This window comes from Macrobrachium rosenbergii, chromosome 3 (assembly GCF_040412425.1).
Source record: "Macrobrachium rosenbergii isolate ZJJX-2024 chromosome 3, ASM4041242v1, whole genome shotgun sequence".
NCBI classification, from domain to species: domain Eukaryota; kingdom Metazoa; phylum Arthropoda; class Malacostraca; order Decapoda; family Palaemonidae; genus Macrobrachium; species Macrobrachium rosenbergii.
Window position 1 is genome coordinate 23,789,733 of NC_089743.1, and position 16,465 is coordinate 23,806,197.

At 36.5% G+C, this 16,465-nt stretch overlaps 1 protein-coding gene across 1 annotated transcript in view; it reads left to right on the forward strand.

Annotated features, from left to right (window-relative positions):
- The first annotated feature begins 6,864 nt into the window (after positions 1–6,864).
- LOC136853168 (uncharacterized) overlaps positions 6,865–16,465 on the forward strand; it is a 73,358-nt gene continuing 63,757 nt past the window's right edge. Inside the window, 1 exon segment of the mRNA XM_067128506.1 lies at positions 6,865–7,360. Coding sequence (XP_066984607.1) covers positions 7,012–7,360 — 349 coding nt within the window. The 5' untranslated portion in view covers positions 6,865–7,011.

Here is a 16,465-nt window from a genome sequence, read left to right on the forward strand (position 1 = left end):
ATTAATCTTAACAAATGATTGACACTCCTCCCACAGTTCCAATTATTTGATTCTAATACGAACTCCAATCTTAGCCTGCCCTGATATCTTTTCTTGTATACAAAGACAGAAAAGTTAATAATTAAGCCAAAAAAATTATGCAATATGTAGGCCTTCCGGACTCGAATCCAGGAACAAATTCCAAGGGTTCAAAAGCCCTTCACAAGAGCACTGTAGCCCTACATCGAGGAGAAGGTAGCGTTAGCCCACAAAAGGACTGTAAACTGAAGTAATGTTAAATTTGTCACTAAACTAAGAGGGGGCAGGTGTGGAATGTTCAAAAAGCTTTTGTGAGTAATTAAGAAATATTATAAAAAGCTATTAAAAGTACTCTCTCTCTCTCTCTCTCTCTCTCTCTCTCTCTCTCTCTCTCTCTCTCTCTCTCTCTCTCTCTCTCTCTCTCTCTCTCTATATATATATATATATATATATATATATATATATATATATATATATATATATATATATATATATATATATATATATATATATATATATATATCCATGATACATTCATCCTATCCAAAATAATTGTAATGTGACTCAAAATAAGCTTTCTTTATCTCAGGATTAATATAAAAAAGAAGACCGTTGCATGTAACTGTCACAACCATTTATTTTCATATCACATGCTACGTTTTACGGGATATTTTCGTGCGTAGAAAGGAGAAGGATGGCCCAAGGACATTCCCTACTGCTATGCAAGTCTCATACCTTTTTTATTTTACTTTTCAGAATTCAGGTATACTGTCATCAGATCTGTTATTCAATTACGCTGACAAGCGAGAGTTTGTGTTTGCTCTGCAAAATGATCATGCATAAGTACTTGTGTACACGTGTATGCATATGCATATGTTTTGTATCTCTAACATGCAACATCACTAATTGTACGTGGAATACTTACGACTTGTGTATGTAGAACAACGCCAGCATGAGGGGATAGCCCAACAATCCATAAAATTTAGAAGACCGTCACCCCTTTCAACCAAATGCCTCAATAATCTGGAAAGGAACAGAACACTCAGAAAGGCTACAAAAAATAAAATAAAATAAATAAATAAAATAAGAAACCGCGTCCATTTCTTGAATATTCTCTGTTTTTACTATTCCAGTAACACAGAATCGCTATTTAGATTTATATACGTATGCATTCACCTGCACAGTGGTGCAGTGCGACGATGTCAGTACAGAATATTTGCAACAATCTATATTCCTGTAGAAACAAAAGAGAATTTTTAGGAAGAATCCTGAGTTTTGAAGGACAGCATGAATATTATAGGCGTATCATTTAAGTTGATGAGTTGTTCCTCAAAACTTATGGCAGTGTTATTAATTCTTCAGGTAATTAACATTATAACCAGTGTCGTATATTTACAGTATACTCGATGGGCTGCTACACCTTAAAGAATTTTAAAAATGCATTCTATAAAAACATGAATAATACATAGATTATTCTTAATATGATAAAATAGTTGTAAATTATATAAAAATGACATGAGGGTTATTTTGCACTCGTAGCAAGAACTTCTGGACTCCTCCCCCTACGGAGCTTTGGATGGGAAGAAGAGACTCCCCCATGTCCCTTGAGGGAAGCGGTACATGGTCTGAAGGAATTCAATACATACCACAGTACAAATCAATCCGAATTACGACTCAAGAGCAAAAGTCATCAATGCACAAAACCGTTGCATCTGGCAGCTTATCGAGCACACGCTCAATGCGGAGATGCTCCTCCTAATATTACGGTATTTTTTTTTTTTTATTTATAAAAACAGCTGTAAGATATTTTTTAAAAATTAAATATTTTTATGCAACTCCCCTCCCTTTTCATGGAGAGGAAAAAGATTATAATACAAAACCAACACTCAGTAATTGCAGTGAAGACACCAGCTGCTTCAAAATGGTAGAGAGCAATTGGTAAAGTGTAATACCATCAAGCTTAGTACTATAATAAAGCATTGCGATTTTTACGGAAAAACAGTTACTACCGACACATTGTTCATCGCTGCTAATATTTCCTACCAGTGAACCCGCGCAGCTGGAGAATATAAAGAAACATAAAAACTCTTTCATTAAAATAATCTGCTTGTCGTCGACCTACATACTTCTGAGTGATCAGTTTTAACAGATCGCCATGAGCCACAGTTACAATTTAAGAACAAAAAACAGCGTTGTGAATTTGAGCCGTTTTAGATTAGTTTGTACGGATAAAATCATAAAAACAATAACACTTTATGTAATAAAAGAATAACTTTAAACAAAATGTACATTACTGAATTACAAGACGCAATAAATAACCGAACTAACTACTAAGACGTGTTCTGCCTTTGCAACATAACTCAATAATTGTTTTGATTAGAGACACAAGCAGTGCCTTCAATGTCTAAGAAAGGAGGTCAGCGATTCCCATAACCTTTTCTCTAACAACAGAAACGAGCGATTAAAAGTTCAAGCACTCAATCAACATGAAGCTGCGTATTTGTATGTATGTGAGGCACAGGCCAAAACTGTGGTTCCGACTCTGAATTTCTAAGGCATGACCTTTATCACAAGCTCTGGCTTTCAGAATATGATTGCAGATACTTTGATTTCTTCTCCTTACACTATAGTGACTATACGGAAGGGAGGGAGAGAGAGAGAGAGAGAGAGAGAGAGAGAGAGAGAGAGAGAGAGAGAGAGAGATGGGGGTTTTCGTTCACATTTAACAGGGACTCTTTTCCTCCACAGAAATGGCCATAAAACAATAATCATGAATAAGAACCGTTTCTTTACTTTAACAATGAAAAAACTCATAATGGCTACTAATGGAGTTGGACTGAATGGAAATCAGATACTGGAAAACAACACGGCTGGGAAAACTATTCGAAAGGAAAATAACAAGCAGTTTCTGACTGCTGATACAAAGTTTTACTGAAACCACTTGAGAAAAAAAAGAAAAAAAAGTTAGTATTTCGGCTGTTCTTTACTCTTGTACTAAAGCTGTGTAGTAATTTTCTTCGCAATCATCAAAATCACGTGATATCTTTATAATATCTATTATCATCTACTTACCTTACTATCACCACTTTTACTGATATCGCTTCAACTGCTCCGCTCTCATTTGTCGCTCTTATTTTGGTGAGGAAAAATGAGAAACATTCTAACATATTCTTATTACTGAAATGAAATTCACTGACAGGAATGGTGCAGATAGCCCTTAACCTGTATCGATGACCTTTCGTGACCTCTGTAGATTAGCATGGATGGCTCATCACATGTGTCCTAGTTACAGCGTCTGGGCATTTCTGGGGAGACTCCCGAGACGTAGCTTCAACGATGGGGACTTCCTGACGTGCCTTTAAGATGAGCTGTTGGTTCATTTGATCATGTGTCGTTTGGCGTAGATTACACGAGGTCGCTCATGCCTTGTGTGTGGGTATCAGTGGGCGATTGAGTACTTATAACAGTGCACGCACAGGAAGATGGAGAAGTATATACTTTTTGTTGCATTTATTTTTCGTTGGGTATTGTCGCAGTTATAACAAAATCTTGCTGCTTAACCCAGTGTTCCTGCAAGATGGGGATTTCTGAAGATTTTGTGGTAGCATGTACTTTCTTTATTTATTTCCAATTTAATGTGAACAACACTTGAGGCTCAACATCTTAAGTTTCTTCTGTGGCTTCTTTTCGACCGAGGCTTAAGAACTTTGCAGCTAACGGTAGCGAAGCCGTACCAGCTGGTGATGTTGGTTAACACTTGACACATCCCAAAAAAGAGCAATCCAAAGTTTTGATTGAAGAATCTTACTTGTCCACGAAACATTCCAACGAACGAGGTCCTACACTGGTAGAGGTCAAAATGAATTCTTTTGTACTACACTTTTATTAACTGCCTGCGATGTCAACATGTGGTATCATAGGAATCGTTCATTTGGTTTTATCAAAACCCTACATGATATCTGCATCTACCTAACTAAAAACTACTTTAAATATTCACACGTATTTAGTCCTGTAACCTTCGTATTTCTTATGCACTTTTCCATCATTACACAGAATTCACGAAACTAACATTTGTTCAAGTGTTTAACGTGAGCGTCAGATCAAAGTAGATCACAATCATTTTTAAAGGTAGGATGAGCTAAGACGCTTTACAGGGGTTAATACAGTTCTGCAGTATATTGTTACCCTCCTGATTTCAATGCACTCGATCTTTCTCTAAAAAGTGTTTACAATTACGACCTATAATAATTGCACTACGTGTATTTTCAGTTGAACAGATTACCTTGCGTCATCCAATAGTCTTATAAACAAAAGATATGGGATACGGACTTGAATTTAAAGCTGAAGTCCTGCTCTTTGGAAAAATTTGGAATAAATGGGCAAAAAAGTTCTTTGAAAGATGTAAAAAGATGTCAAGGCCCCAAATTAAACTCATCAAACGTCCATCAACATAGGAACCTCGTAAGTATTCACAAGATAAAACACACCAACAATCAAATAAACAATTAAATTAAGCCTTTAAAAAGTTTAAATAGGTTTGCAAGTCTAAAATCAACAGACCTACGACAGCAATAAATTGCCAATGAAGCTAGACGAGGACGAAAGATAATTAAAGCAAAAACCAGGCAAAATGAACCGAAATCCCACAACCGATATCTGCTCGAAGTACAAAGAGGAGAGGCCTCAGGTTTCCATCCTGCAGTGAATAACATTCGAAAAATTAACCTGGAAATCAGTAAGGACAAAAAACCAAAAAACCTTCAAAGAATCAACTTACTTAAATGGCTTTTGTACAGAGCTCATTAAATAACAACATTGTGAAACAGCAAAACGAAGTGCAATGAAACTTTTAGTATCGGAAAATTAACGGAAAGAAGAGGAAATTCTCAAAAAGCTTCGCGTATCGAAATAACTAGGGAAACTAATAATCAAAACGCCCAACAGAAACCATGAAGATGTAAAATCCTGTATCATTTCCACTATTTATAATTACCATTTCTCTATATTAAGTCTCTTTAGCACCTATAACAAAGATCACTTTCTTTGCCACAAAATAGAAGAATCTATTTACCATAGATCTAGAATACGCTTATAAAAAATGTTTTCCATACTGCAATATAAAGCACTTGTAAACGAACCTGGTAAATAAATATGCCAATGGCAACTGCAAGATGATAATACCGATTCTAGTTAAGAATGGACAATCACCGAAAATTCTTCTGCGGACTAACCGACTCATCTAGAAAAACATTTTATGCCTGGATTCTTTGCATATGCAAGTTACCGCGGGGTTTTGAAACATGGAGATAATTGTACGTAGACTTATTCAATGTTTCACCGCGGTCGTATACAGATCATCTTTCTTTATGTCCGCTGTCTTCTCACGCACACACACTATGTGTGTGTGTGTGTATTATATATATATATATATATATATATATATATATATATATATATATATATATATATATATATATATATATATATATAATATGAGATAGACAGGACAAAAATTAAACATCGGTGTTGAAACAGTCAAAACGTATACCTTCTAAGGGTGAAGGTTTCGAAGAATTAATCATCACACCACACAGAATAATATAATATATATATATATATATATATATATATATATATATATATATATATATATATATATATATAAACAATCGCTCAACAATTTTAACAGTCAGGTATATAATTCACCACCCGGTACATACTTAAATTTACAGAACGTGCCCATATTGACTCCTCCCGCCCGTTGCACGAATCGAACGCTAGTCACTCAGGTTTGAACACTAATGAATGAGGTACCAATGTGCTTCGAGGCCAGGAGAGAGAGAGAGAGAGAGAGAGAGAGAGAGAGACTGTCTTTTTGTGAGTAACCTCGCTCTTCCCATGATTTCAGTGATTTACATTTACCCAGTGTCTTTGACTATGCCAAACTACAATGAATAACTTCTAGAAGCTTACAGATCCAGCACTTGGACAAAGCTATTACTCTGTCCAGATACTGATTTTACCCGTGTTAATTTACTGGATACCTTCTCACTTTGTTCATTGAAATCTCTGCCTACATATAGGGACTGTAGGCCAGATATTCCTGAGAGAGAGAGAGAGAGAGAGAGAGAGAGAGAGAGAGAGAGAGAGAGAGAGAGAGAGAGAGAGAGAGAGAGAGAGAGAGCAAAATTTATGGTTAAAACTAAGTTATTGATAGCTAAATTTGGATTTCTATTTTTTATATGAATTATTGAGAAGTCAACATTTAGATATTACAATACAGAGGCGTTTTAATGCAAAAGCTTAGCTGATGAAAAGAAAATAAAATTCTGTAAGTTAACCTTCTAAACAAATGTGCACAGGTTTTCATAACACTTTTAAGAACTATAACTCACCTAGGAGACATCTGGACTCTTCTTGAAGCAAGACCTCAGGGCATAACGAAGTAGCGGCTCAAAATCTAACCTGAATTTTTTAAGGTTCACAGTTGTTCATTGGAGCGAAAATTAAAATGAAAAAGTGGGAAGCTACGCTAAAAGCTCTCTATCTCTTGCATCGATTCTTCTCGACTCTGGAAAGTAATCTGTATTCTCTTATCGACGTGCTAAAAAAAAATGCCCTACTCTTTAACTCGACACTTCCTGGTCCCGGGTAAACTGGCAAGGGTGACGTCACGGCGTACAACGGAGGAGGAGGAGGAGGAAGAGAAAGATGAGGAGGAAAGTGACGTGTGGCAACAATATACGAAAGGAGGGCTTTCTCGCGGAGGCTGCTGGAACTGAAGGTATCGTCTTCCTTTTAGCAGGTTGGCAGGTTCAGTTGGCTGGCAGAGGTGGGTCTAGTAAGTCGAGTTCGCTACTTCCTCGGCAGCTCACCGTCACTGAGTCGCGAAAGTTTACCGCAGGAGAGAGTTTAGGAGGAACTGAAATCGGTTAATTCGACTTTCATCTCTTATTTTCGGAGTTCTCGGGAAGCAATAAAAATAATTTTGAGATGTACTTCCAGCGTTTAATGCTGACACTGGTGCTTCTGGCGACCTTAACTTCGACAGCGGTCGAAGGGCAGGGTGGCACCAGGAGGCGACAGAAGCCAACCAAGCGGCAACCCCCTACAGTCACCCTCTTGTCTTCCCGCAATGAACCCGGTTGCAACGGCGAAGAGACCTTCGAACTGATCACGGGATTTGTCTATTCATCAGCCGACGACATCATTGATTCGCAGATTGGAACTCTGCAGCTCAGCGACTGCATTGACTTATGCCAGGAGAACCCGCAGTGCCAGGCACTCAACTTCGAGACCGGGCTGTGCGTCCTCTTTAGAACGGCAGCAGGTGAAAATTCAGGTGAGGGCTTATGATTAATATTTTTACACATTTCAATTATGTTCCAGTATCCTAAACATAATTTGATCCTGGAGACTTGCCTTTTTCCTTAAAAAAAATTATCTGATTTCGATTATTCGAATTACTGTAAACATAACACAATTAAGTTATAGTTTATTTCCGATACACATCAAATCACTGGCAATTTCAAAGGATTCTGAAAAAGAGATCGTTATTGAAAACATTTAGGAAGCTAGCATGTGACAACAATACTCAGAGCTGTAAAATGAAACATGAACACTATAAACGTCGTTCAATTCTCCTTTTAATTATGGTACAAAAAATTAATCCTTAATAAAAATAACTGTAGTTTAAGGCACAGATTTTTATAAATACCAATTTTGCTCACGGAACATCGGTATTAATTATCACAATTCGTGGAAATGTATCAACCGTAAAAACATAATTAAAAAAACCAAATGTCACAGAGGCTTTGCGTAAAACTAATTGATCTTATGCCGTCAAGTCCGCATGAAGTAATGCTAAAACATGGGAAAATGAAACGTATAAATTTAAATATAATAAAGGACGCAAAATAATCAAACATAAAAACTACCAAAATCCAAGAAGGCAAAATAAGATTACCTAAATAAGAACACAATCCTCTTCTTCCATCTCTCGCGGTGACGGAATCGCTAAGGGAAGTTCGGCTGGGGCCGGTGGTAGGGGGATGGGGAGGGAATAATTGTGGCAGGTGGGTTGACTAACCTCACAACCCCCGACCTCTCAACCTGGCTGACCTTGGCACTGGGCCTGATCATAATGCTGCTTATACTCAAGTCTGCGGAGTGAGCCCGTCTGTTGTGGTTTTCATAAAGATCTATTCTGGCTTCGTGCTCACTGGGAGTTAAGAGCGTAAGTTCATATGAGAGAGAGAGAGAGAGAGAGAGAGAGAGAGAGAGAGAGAGAGAGAGAGAGAGAGAGAGAGAGAGAGAGAGAGAGAGAGAAAATAACACTCATCAACGTGCGTCGCACGCAGGACGTTAAAAACAATCAAATTGTTGAAAGTTTATGAACTGCATACATTATATCACCCATAAATATAAAGAACTCGTCATTAAAAAAACTTGCAGCAACATAAGTATAACAAAAAACGATCATTAGAACATCGCAATGCCATCAAAGCAATTCAGCAATTTTAATAAGTACGTTGGCGTTCCTCGACATGACAAAAACTCTCAAACTGTTAAAAAGTCTCCAATGACAGTGCAATTGTGTAGTACGCTAATGGAGTCAAATTACTTTTTCCTCACCTCTCTCTCTCTCTCTCTCTCTCAAGGAGTCATCGAGTTCAGTTAACCGACTTTCCAGGTTAATGTACTTCTCACTGACTTTGTATAAAGGTGAACACATCACAAGGTTACACCTAATTTATAGAAGGATATAAGATAGGATGGGATGTGTTCGTAGAAACAATTTACCTATTCCTCTTGCGTCATGAAACGCTTCTCCTTACTGAAAGGCTAAATGTTTTTCTTACTGATGTTGATATTGGCCAACATCATCATTATAGAATAATTTATTCAGGAAATTCTAAAATCCATGTTTAAAAGGGAGCAATTACTTCCCGTATATCTTTGTCCTTGGGTCGTACAAATTTGCTTTTGTTCATCGTTACAAGAATGAGGGTAGAGAGAGAGAGAGAGAGAGAGAGAGAGAGAGAGAGAGAGAGAGAGAGAGAGAGAGAGAGAGAGAGAGAGAGCAACTGTCACTGCATGAATCATGCCGAAAATTATCAAGACAACGAATGAGGCACTTCCACAGTAATGTCTAATGATACGGTCCTTTGTTTATTCCACGGGAGGGCCTCATTATACCTAGAAAGGACGGATGCTGCCTGATTTATTCGCCTGTTTTCATCCGCCGTCACACTATAAAACTACAAAGGAACCCGAAAATAAGGAAAAGTCCCCGACAAAATTTCAATTTTGATTATTATAACAACTCTCAAATTTAATATCTTACAAAGTGTTCTTGTTACCTCACTATAAACACAAATGAATGAGATCATAAAACAATTTAGGTGCTACTGGTGGAATCATGCCCAAAATGCGTTCTTTTTCTTAGGGAGTTAAATTCTGACGACTAGCACGTACATTGTGGAGGATGGAAAAATTCATCCTTCTGTAAACAATGAAAAAAGTTTAATTTTGAATAAGAAATAAACTAACGTACACATGTATATATATGCACGTCGAAGGGTATTGCGCGTGTATGTGTGCGTGTGTATATAATAATGCCACGATTGATGTGACAAAAATTCATTATATATATAAATATATATATATATATATATATATATATATATATATATATATATATATATATATATATATATATAATTTTTGTCAATTTTTGTCACATCATATTCATTATTATATTCATATATTAAGATATATATATATATATATATATATATATATATATATATATATATATATATATATACATACCTACCTACGTACATAAATACATACACGCTCTCTCTCTCTCTCTCTCTCTCTCTCTCTCTCTTCCTCCTGAAAGATAACTTGTCTATTGGTTGAAAAATGTGACAAACATGGTACTCATGTAAATATATGCAATTATAGAGTATCAGGTGTATTTTATATATATATATATATATATATATATATATATATATACACACTATATATATATATATATATATATTATATATATATATATATATACATATACTCCATACTCTGTAACTGCATATGCTTACATGAGTACCATGTTTGTCACATTTTCAACCGGCAGACAAGTTATCATTCAGGAGGATGAGAGAGAGAGAGAGAGAGAGAGAGAGAGAGAGAGAGAGAGAGAGAGAGAGAGAGAGAGAGAGAGAGAGAGAGAGAGAGCGTATGTATATATATAAATAAATAAATAAAATGTATATATATATATACACACACACACACACACATATATATATATATATATATATATATATATATATATATATATATATATATATATATATATATATATATATATGCTAAAAAGCACAATGACACGATGTTTGTAAGCGAACTTACCACAGAGGAAACTAAATACTGGGTGTATATCCTGACTGCTTTCGTCTTTCAGATTTTATATATATATATATATATATATATATATATATATATATATATATATATATATATATATATATATATATATATATATATATATATATATATATAATATATATATATATATATATATGTGTGTGTGTATGTATATATATACATATGTATATATATATTCTTTGGACATCAGTTCATTTGAAATCTAATATACATCGGAATCATACTTCGTTCCCTGAAAAAATATCAGTGTTGATCTACACAGCACTAGAAAATTAACATTAGTTTCTGTGAGAGTTACAGGTTTCCTGACAAGTAAGTTCCTTATTTTGGAAAGGCTTTAAAAAGTATATAACAGTTGAATAGTAGTGAACAAAGCTGGCAATAGCTAGTTAAGTGTAATCATCTGTACACCGTACTAACGTTTGACAGCAATGGAGGTTAGTAATGTAATCCTTAACTGAATAAAACCACAAGGGAAGGGCAAATGCCGAAAGTTCTTACTCTTCCATTTCTCAAACTTTTAATGAAGTTGCATCGACTATATTTTCCAAACTTCATAATGGGGTAAAAATTCAAATTAAAAGTTAATCATAAGAGAATAACCTCGTGAAAGAGATATCAGGAAATGGCGTTATGATGGAAGAGTCAGAGCAATACCCCCTCCCTTACCCAGAGGGCTCCTCCAGGGGTGGGCAGGGGGACATTGCTCTTACCGCTCTAATTAATTGCATCATCCCCGGCTCCTCCCTCCTTCCCTCTCTCCCCCTCCACTGGACCAGTGGGGAAATCTCCTCCAGCCCCAACTCATCCCTGAAGCAAAATGCCCCAAAGGCTTCAACTCCATCATCTACAACACTTCTCTCTTTTCATTATTTTTTTTATCCTGTTTTGAAATTAGTTCTTTCCCATGTCAGTTTTCTTGTTCTTATCTCTTCTCACGCCAGTCCAGATGCTTTGTTATTAATAATGGTAATGCTCATGTTGTTACTAGCAATATATAATATACTGGTCAATCAACGTGGTTGTTATTATATTATTATATTATATCTCGTCTTGAATACTCTCTCTCTCTCTCTCAAAAGGGAATACAAATATGGAAATGTGCCCAGAATGAGCGGCAATCACTTCGCGTTTACAGACTAACTGTATATTTCAGCAGGTATGAATATTTCTACGCATGACGAACATGTCGCCAGAGGTCGGGACACCTGACAGATTATCTCTATCATAGTATTCTCAGCGCGTGGATACTTCATTATATACTAATGAGACACCCGGAACCCCACATTCTATCCCTGACATTAAACAATGAGAAATGATAAGAGTACGGACAGCAGATTATCAGATTACAGCATTTGAGGAATGAAAGCTGTAAATCATTCGTGCGATTTTTGACTTGAAAAAGACATGGCAACTTCCATTGGAACAAAGTATGCATAATCTTTTGTCCTATACGGCAATTAACCGAGAACAATAGTAGTAACGTAGACTGACAATCATAAAGAAAAAAAAAGTGAAACATGGGAAACAGACACATATCACTTTATGATCAATCTATTCTCTTTTTTATGGAGGTTAGTGGCAAATGCACAACAAATATTTATTTTTAATGACGGTGGATTCCAAGGGACAATTCATAGACGTGGAGATCAAAGCAGTGCCAGTCTTCAAGGATGAGGAGAATTATTCTTCTCTAAGTAAACTTTATTAGAATTTTGTCTCTATCTCGCTTCCAAGACCCTGAAGGCAATTACACGAAAAACATAACGACCATAATATTCCTAGGAGACAGACGCATAATTTGCATAATTCGTTTATTTGTTGTATGCAACTCTTTCCATAATTTCCTTCTATTATGCAAATATGTTTGTGATATACATACAGAAACACAAAAAGACATCCTTCTCTAGGAAGTCCAGGGTCCCAGGTGACTTTCTCTCTCTCTCTCTCTCTCTCTCTCTCTCTCTCTCTCTCTCTCTCTCTCTCTCTCTCTCTCTCTCTCGCATTCATGAGCACCACAAAAATCCAGATTTATAATCGCTTAAGTGCAATGATTAGTGAACACTAATCGACATAACGGTTCAGAAGTCTCCTTTCCCCAGGGAAATAAAATCCAAGACCACGAATTGGTAACCGAATGTTAAGAACAAGCAAACAAATATTTTGTGCACTGCCATACAATTGTTTCTTTGTCTGAACATATGCATATCACTTGTCCCTTCATATAGATATATACAGTACGCAAAGAAGAGAGGAAGAAATAATCCCACACTAATATCAGTCTTCTTGAACCTACGCACATATAAACAAATACAAATAACCACAAATTACAACGACGATCACCACAGGGAAATTATCGAGACTTATCCAATTGCCAAGACAGCAATTATTCAACATCACGACATCCTCCACCTTACTGGCCAGGCTTGAGAGCAACTAGCAGCGGAACACACTCAAGAAGAGTAAACAACTGTTATTCCAAATCCGTATGCAACGCTTACACCAACAGACTAAATTACTGTAAATAAAGTAACTCAAACATGCACGTACATACATACATATGCTAGACAGCATCCGAACTGCCAGATACCGAATGGGCCACGAGTTGACGATCCACGTAGCGTGGAAAATCATGGGAGTGGAGTATAGAGTTTAGGCCAAAGGCCAAGCACTGGGACCTATGAAGTCATTCAGCGCTGAAAAGGAAATTGAGAGTAGGTAGGTTTGAAAGGTGTAACAGGTGGAATGCCTCGCAGCTGCATCATGAAATAATTGTTAGGAGAAGATGGAAGAGAGAGAATATGAATGGGTACAGTAAAAGGAATGAAAGGGGTTGCATCCAGAGGCCAAAGGGACGCTGCAAAGAACCTCTAGTAATGCCTACAGTGCAACCCGTGAGATGCACTGACGAAACTAACCTCCTACGGGGAAAATGATGGGAAACGAGGAAAAAGCAAAATATCAGTTATCTTCTACAGAATTCGAGCCCTAGCCCATATGTCACACTGACAACACCATAAAAAGATCAAGCTAGTTATCAAATTACAGACACCATACGGTTACAAGCCACTGTAATATCATTATCATTACAGCCTACACCATTTTATGATAAAAACCCGTTTAGAGTGTCGAACAAGTTGAACCTGTAACCCTGCCCTGAAGTGGCTTTTAAGATTTCTTTGGCGATTGCATTTTATGATAAAAACTCGTTAGTCTAAGCTGCTCGCACGAGCAAGCCAGTACAGCCACACGTTCAGATTATTCTGTAAACAACAGTGTGTAGTAAAGCTCTGATACCACTGAGTTCAGTGAAGGGACTCAGCATAGTGAAATAGAAAATACCACTCTCGTGCACTCGCTTACACTCCTCCGAGAGACGAGGTAAAGAAAGCGATACGATCAAGAAGAACATTAGTTTTCATATCTAACCATACATATGTAAATATTTGCATTGAGATGCTAAATATTCTTTGTATACATTGATATACTTAGATGTTTCTCTTGAAAAGTTTTTATTGTTGAAATGCTCATATGAATGCTGATACACAAAAACACATATATGTAGGCATGTATGTGTGTGTATATATATGTATATATATACAATATATATATATATATATATATATATATATATATATATATATATATATATATATATATGTATATATGTGTGTGTGTGTGTGTCCAATTCCCTTTACCTTGGAAATAACTTACACCCAAATGAATTATATCAGATAAGTGCGTCCGTCCTGGACCGTTGGTTTAGATAAATCAATGGACTACCGTAGACTTGACCAGAGAAAAGTTAAACGTGCATGAATGATATATATATATATATATATATATATATATATATATATATATATATATATATATATATATATATATATATATATATATATGCTTAAAAAAATCACAGTAGATGCACGTGACTTCAGTGTATAAAGGGAATCCCACAAGAAAAATGTCCTGTAGGATTCGCTTATATATATATATATATATATATATATATATATATATATATATATATATATATATATATATATATAAGAATAAATCAAAGCTCTGTTTTTAATGAGCCTGGCTTTTCGACCGATACCTGCCATCACCTGCATGGCGAGCCATAAAAATGTGGCGGCGCACCGCCGTACGCGAAGAATGGTTTTCGTGGTGGTACGGAAAATGTCCCTTTGTGATAGCCAGGGCCTCGTAAAACATCCTTATCCGCTCTGCTTACGACTCTTTGTTTCAAAATGAGCCTTAGTTTAACGGGCAAGCACGCGTAAGCACAGAGGCCTCAAGGTTGTATTTACAATGTGTTAGTGAAAAAGGGGGCCCCATGAAATTCTCCACGAGTCAGAAAGTCAAAAAACTATAGTAAAGTGACGCAACTCGGTAAATAACACATCAACAAATCATATGGACCTAAAAGTAATTACAAATCTGATGCTTTGTTCACAAGATCTGCATAAACTGAGCGCTTTATTGGCGGCCACAACTAGACTTGAACATCGCTGCTAACGCTCCTTAGGTTCAAGGTCATAGCAGGCAATATGTATTCCTCAAAACCGCTACAATTATCTCTTTCACTGTTTTATGGCGACGCCTCCTTTTCCGTACCGGTAACTTGCATGTTGCAAAACAAAGAATGGTTCACGATCATTTCAGCTGCGAGGTTCAATGTACACTGGCGTTATGATCGACTAGAGCATAAAAATGACATCGGCAAGGTGCTCGTCTGAGACTAAGGACCTCCCACATATTGCAAAAATTAATTCCTCTTCCCTTATGTTGCGGAGTAGGGTTAATATACTGATATATAATACAAAGCTTAGTCAATCTTTAAAAATACACCTGAGATGAAAGAGCACTGGATACCAAAAGACCCATTAACAAAAATTTAATAAATTTCACTCGCCTCTGACAACAAAGGTATATTTCCCAACAAACCAGAAGGACCGACCATTCATTACAAAAGACGGTCGTATATAACACGATGTCAGACCCCTGGCGCAAAGGTGGAGAAGTTGGGTGGAACGGAAGAGGGATAAAGAAAATGAGGATAGAAGTACCGTTATGGCGCAGGAAACCGTGACGTCACTGAGATATCCCGGGATAACTGTTTCTCAGCTTGGGTTTTCTGGCGCTTCCTGACACATATACTCCGCCTTTTCAAGGATTAAAATCTACTCTAAATAACCTGAACCTTCTTTTTCCAAAGTTTATAAACATTTGTTTCACCATCTCGTAAGCCGAATACTCTTTCCAAATTTGTTCCCTATGCGCCTTCATCCAAATTCCAACTTGTCAAACGAAGACAATCTACTCTACGTGAGTGGCTAACCTCCATTCTTAATGCTAAAATGCAACACGGCAAAAAATTAACACGTATATGTATCGAATGCATGTTACGTGAAAAAGGCAGCAGAAATGATCAAGTACAAGACCTACTTGATCAAAATGACTATCAAAAGGTGATGACACCTTATGAAGATGACCTCATAACATTGGTATTCCAGCAAGAAACTGCTGCAGCATTTCTTGAAGAAGAACAGGCCAAGAGATCCCCTTGCCAAGACCTGCAAAGGTTCGTTGACCTTTTTACCTGGTTAACTTACATAGTAGAACTCTGAAATCTTACTTACCGGAGGTAACTAATGATCACATTTCTTTATTCACTCTTTACAATCGTCTTTTATTGCCTGAATGCCATGGACATGCGGCAATGGTAATAATAATAATAAAAAAAATTTTCTCTTCGAACGACAAGATTGGAATAGAGCGTCATAATCCAAAATGTATGAACGAAAACTGACATCGAAGAAACTTCACTAATCTTTGCACCCCACCCACGTTACGAGAGTCCACAAAAAAAACTTATCCAGTTTAGCATTTTTATACATTTTAGTTTCTTGTTCATTGGAAAAAGGAGCGAACCTTTTTTATGGGTTGAGACCCTGATGCTTATGGTTTCCTTGATTAACTTTTC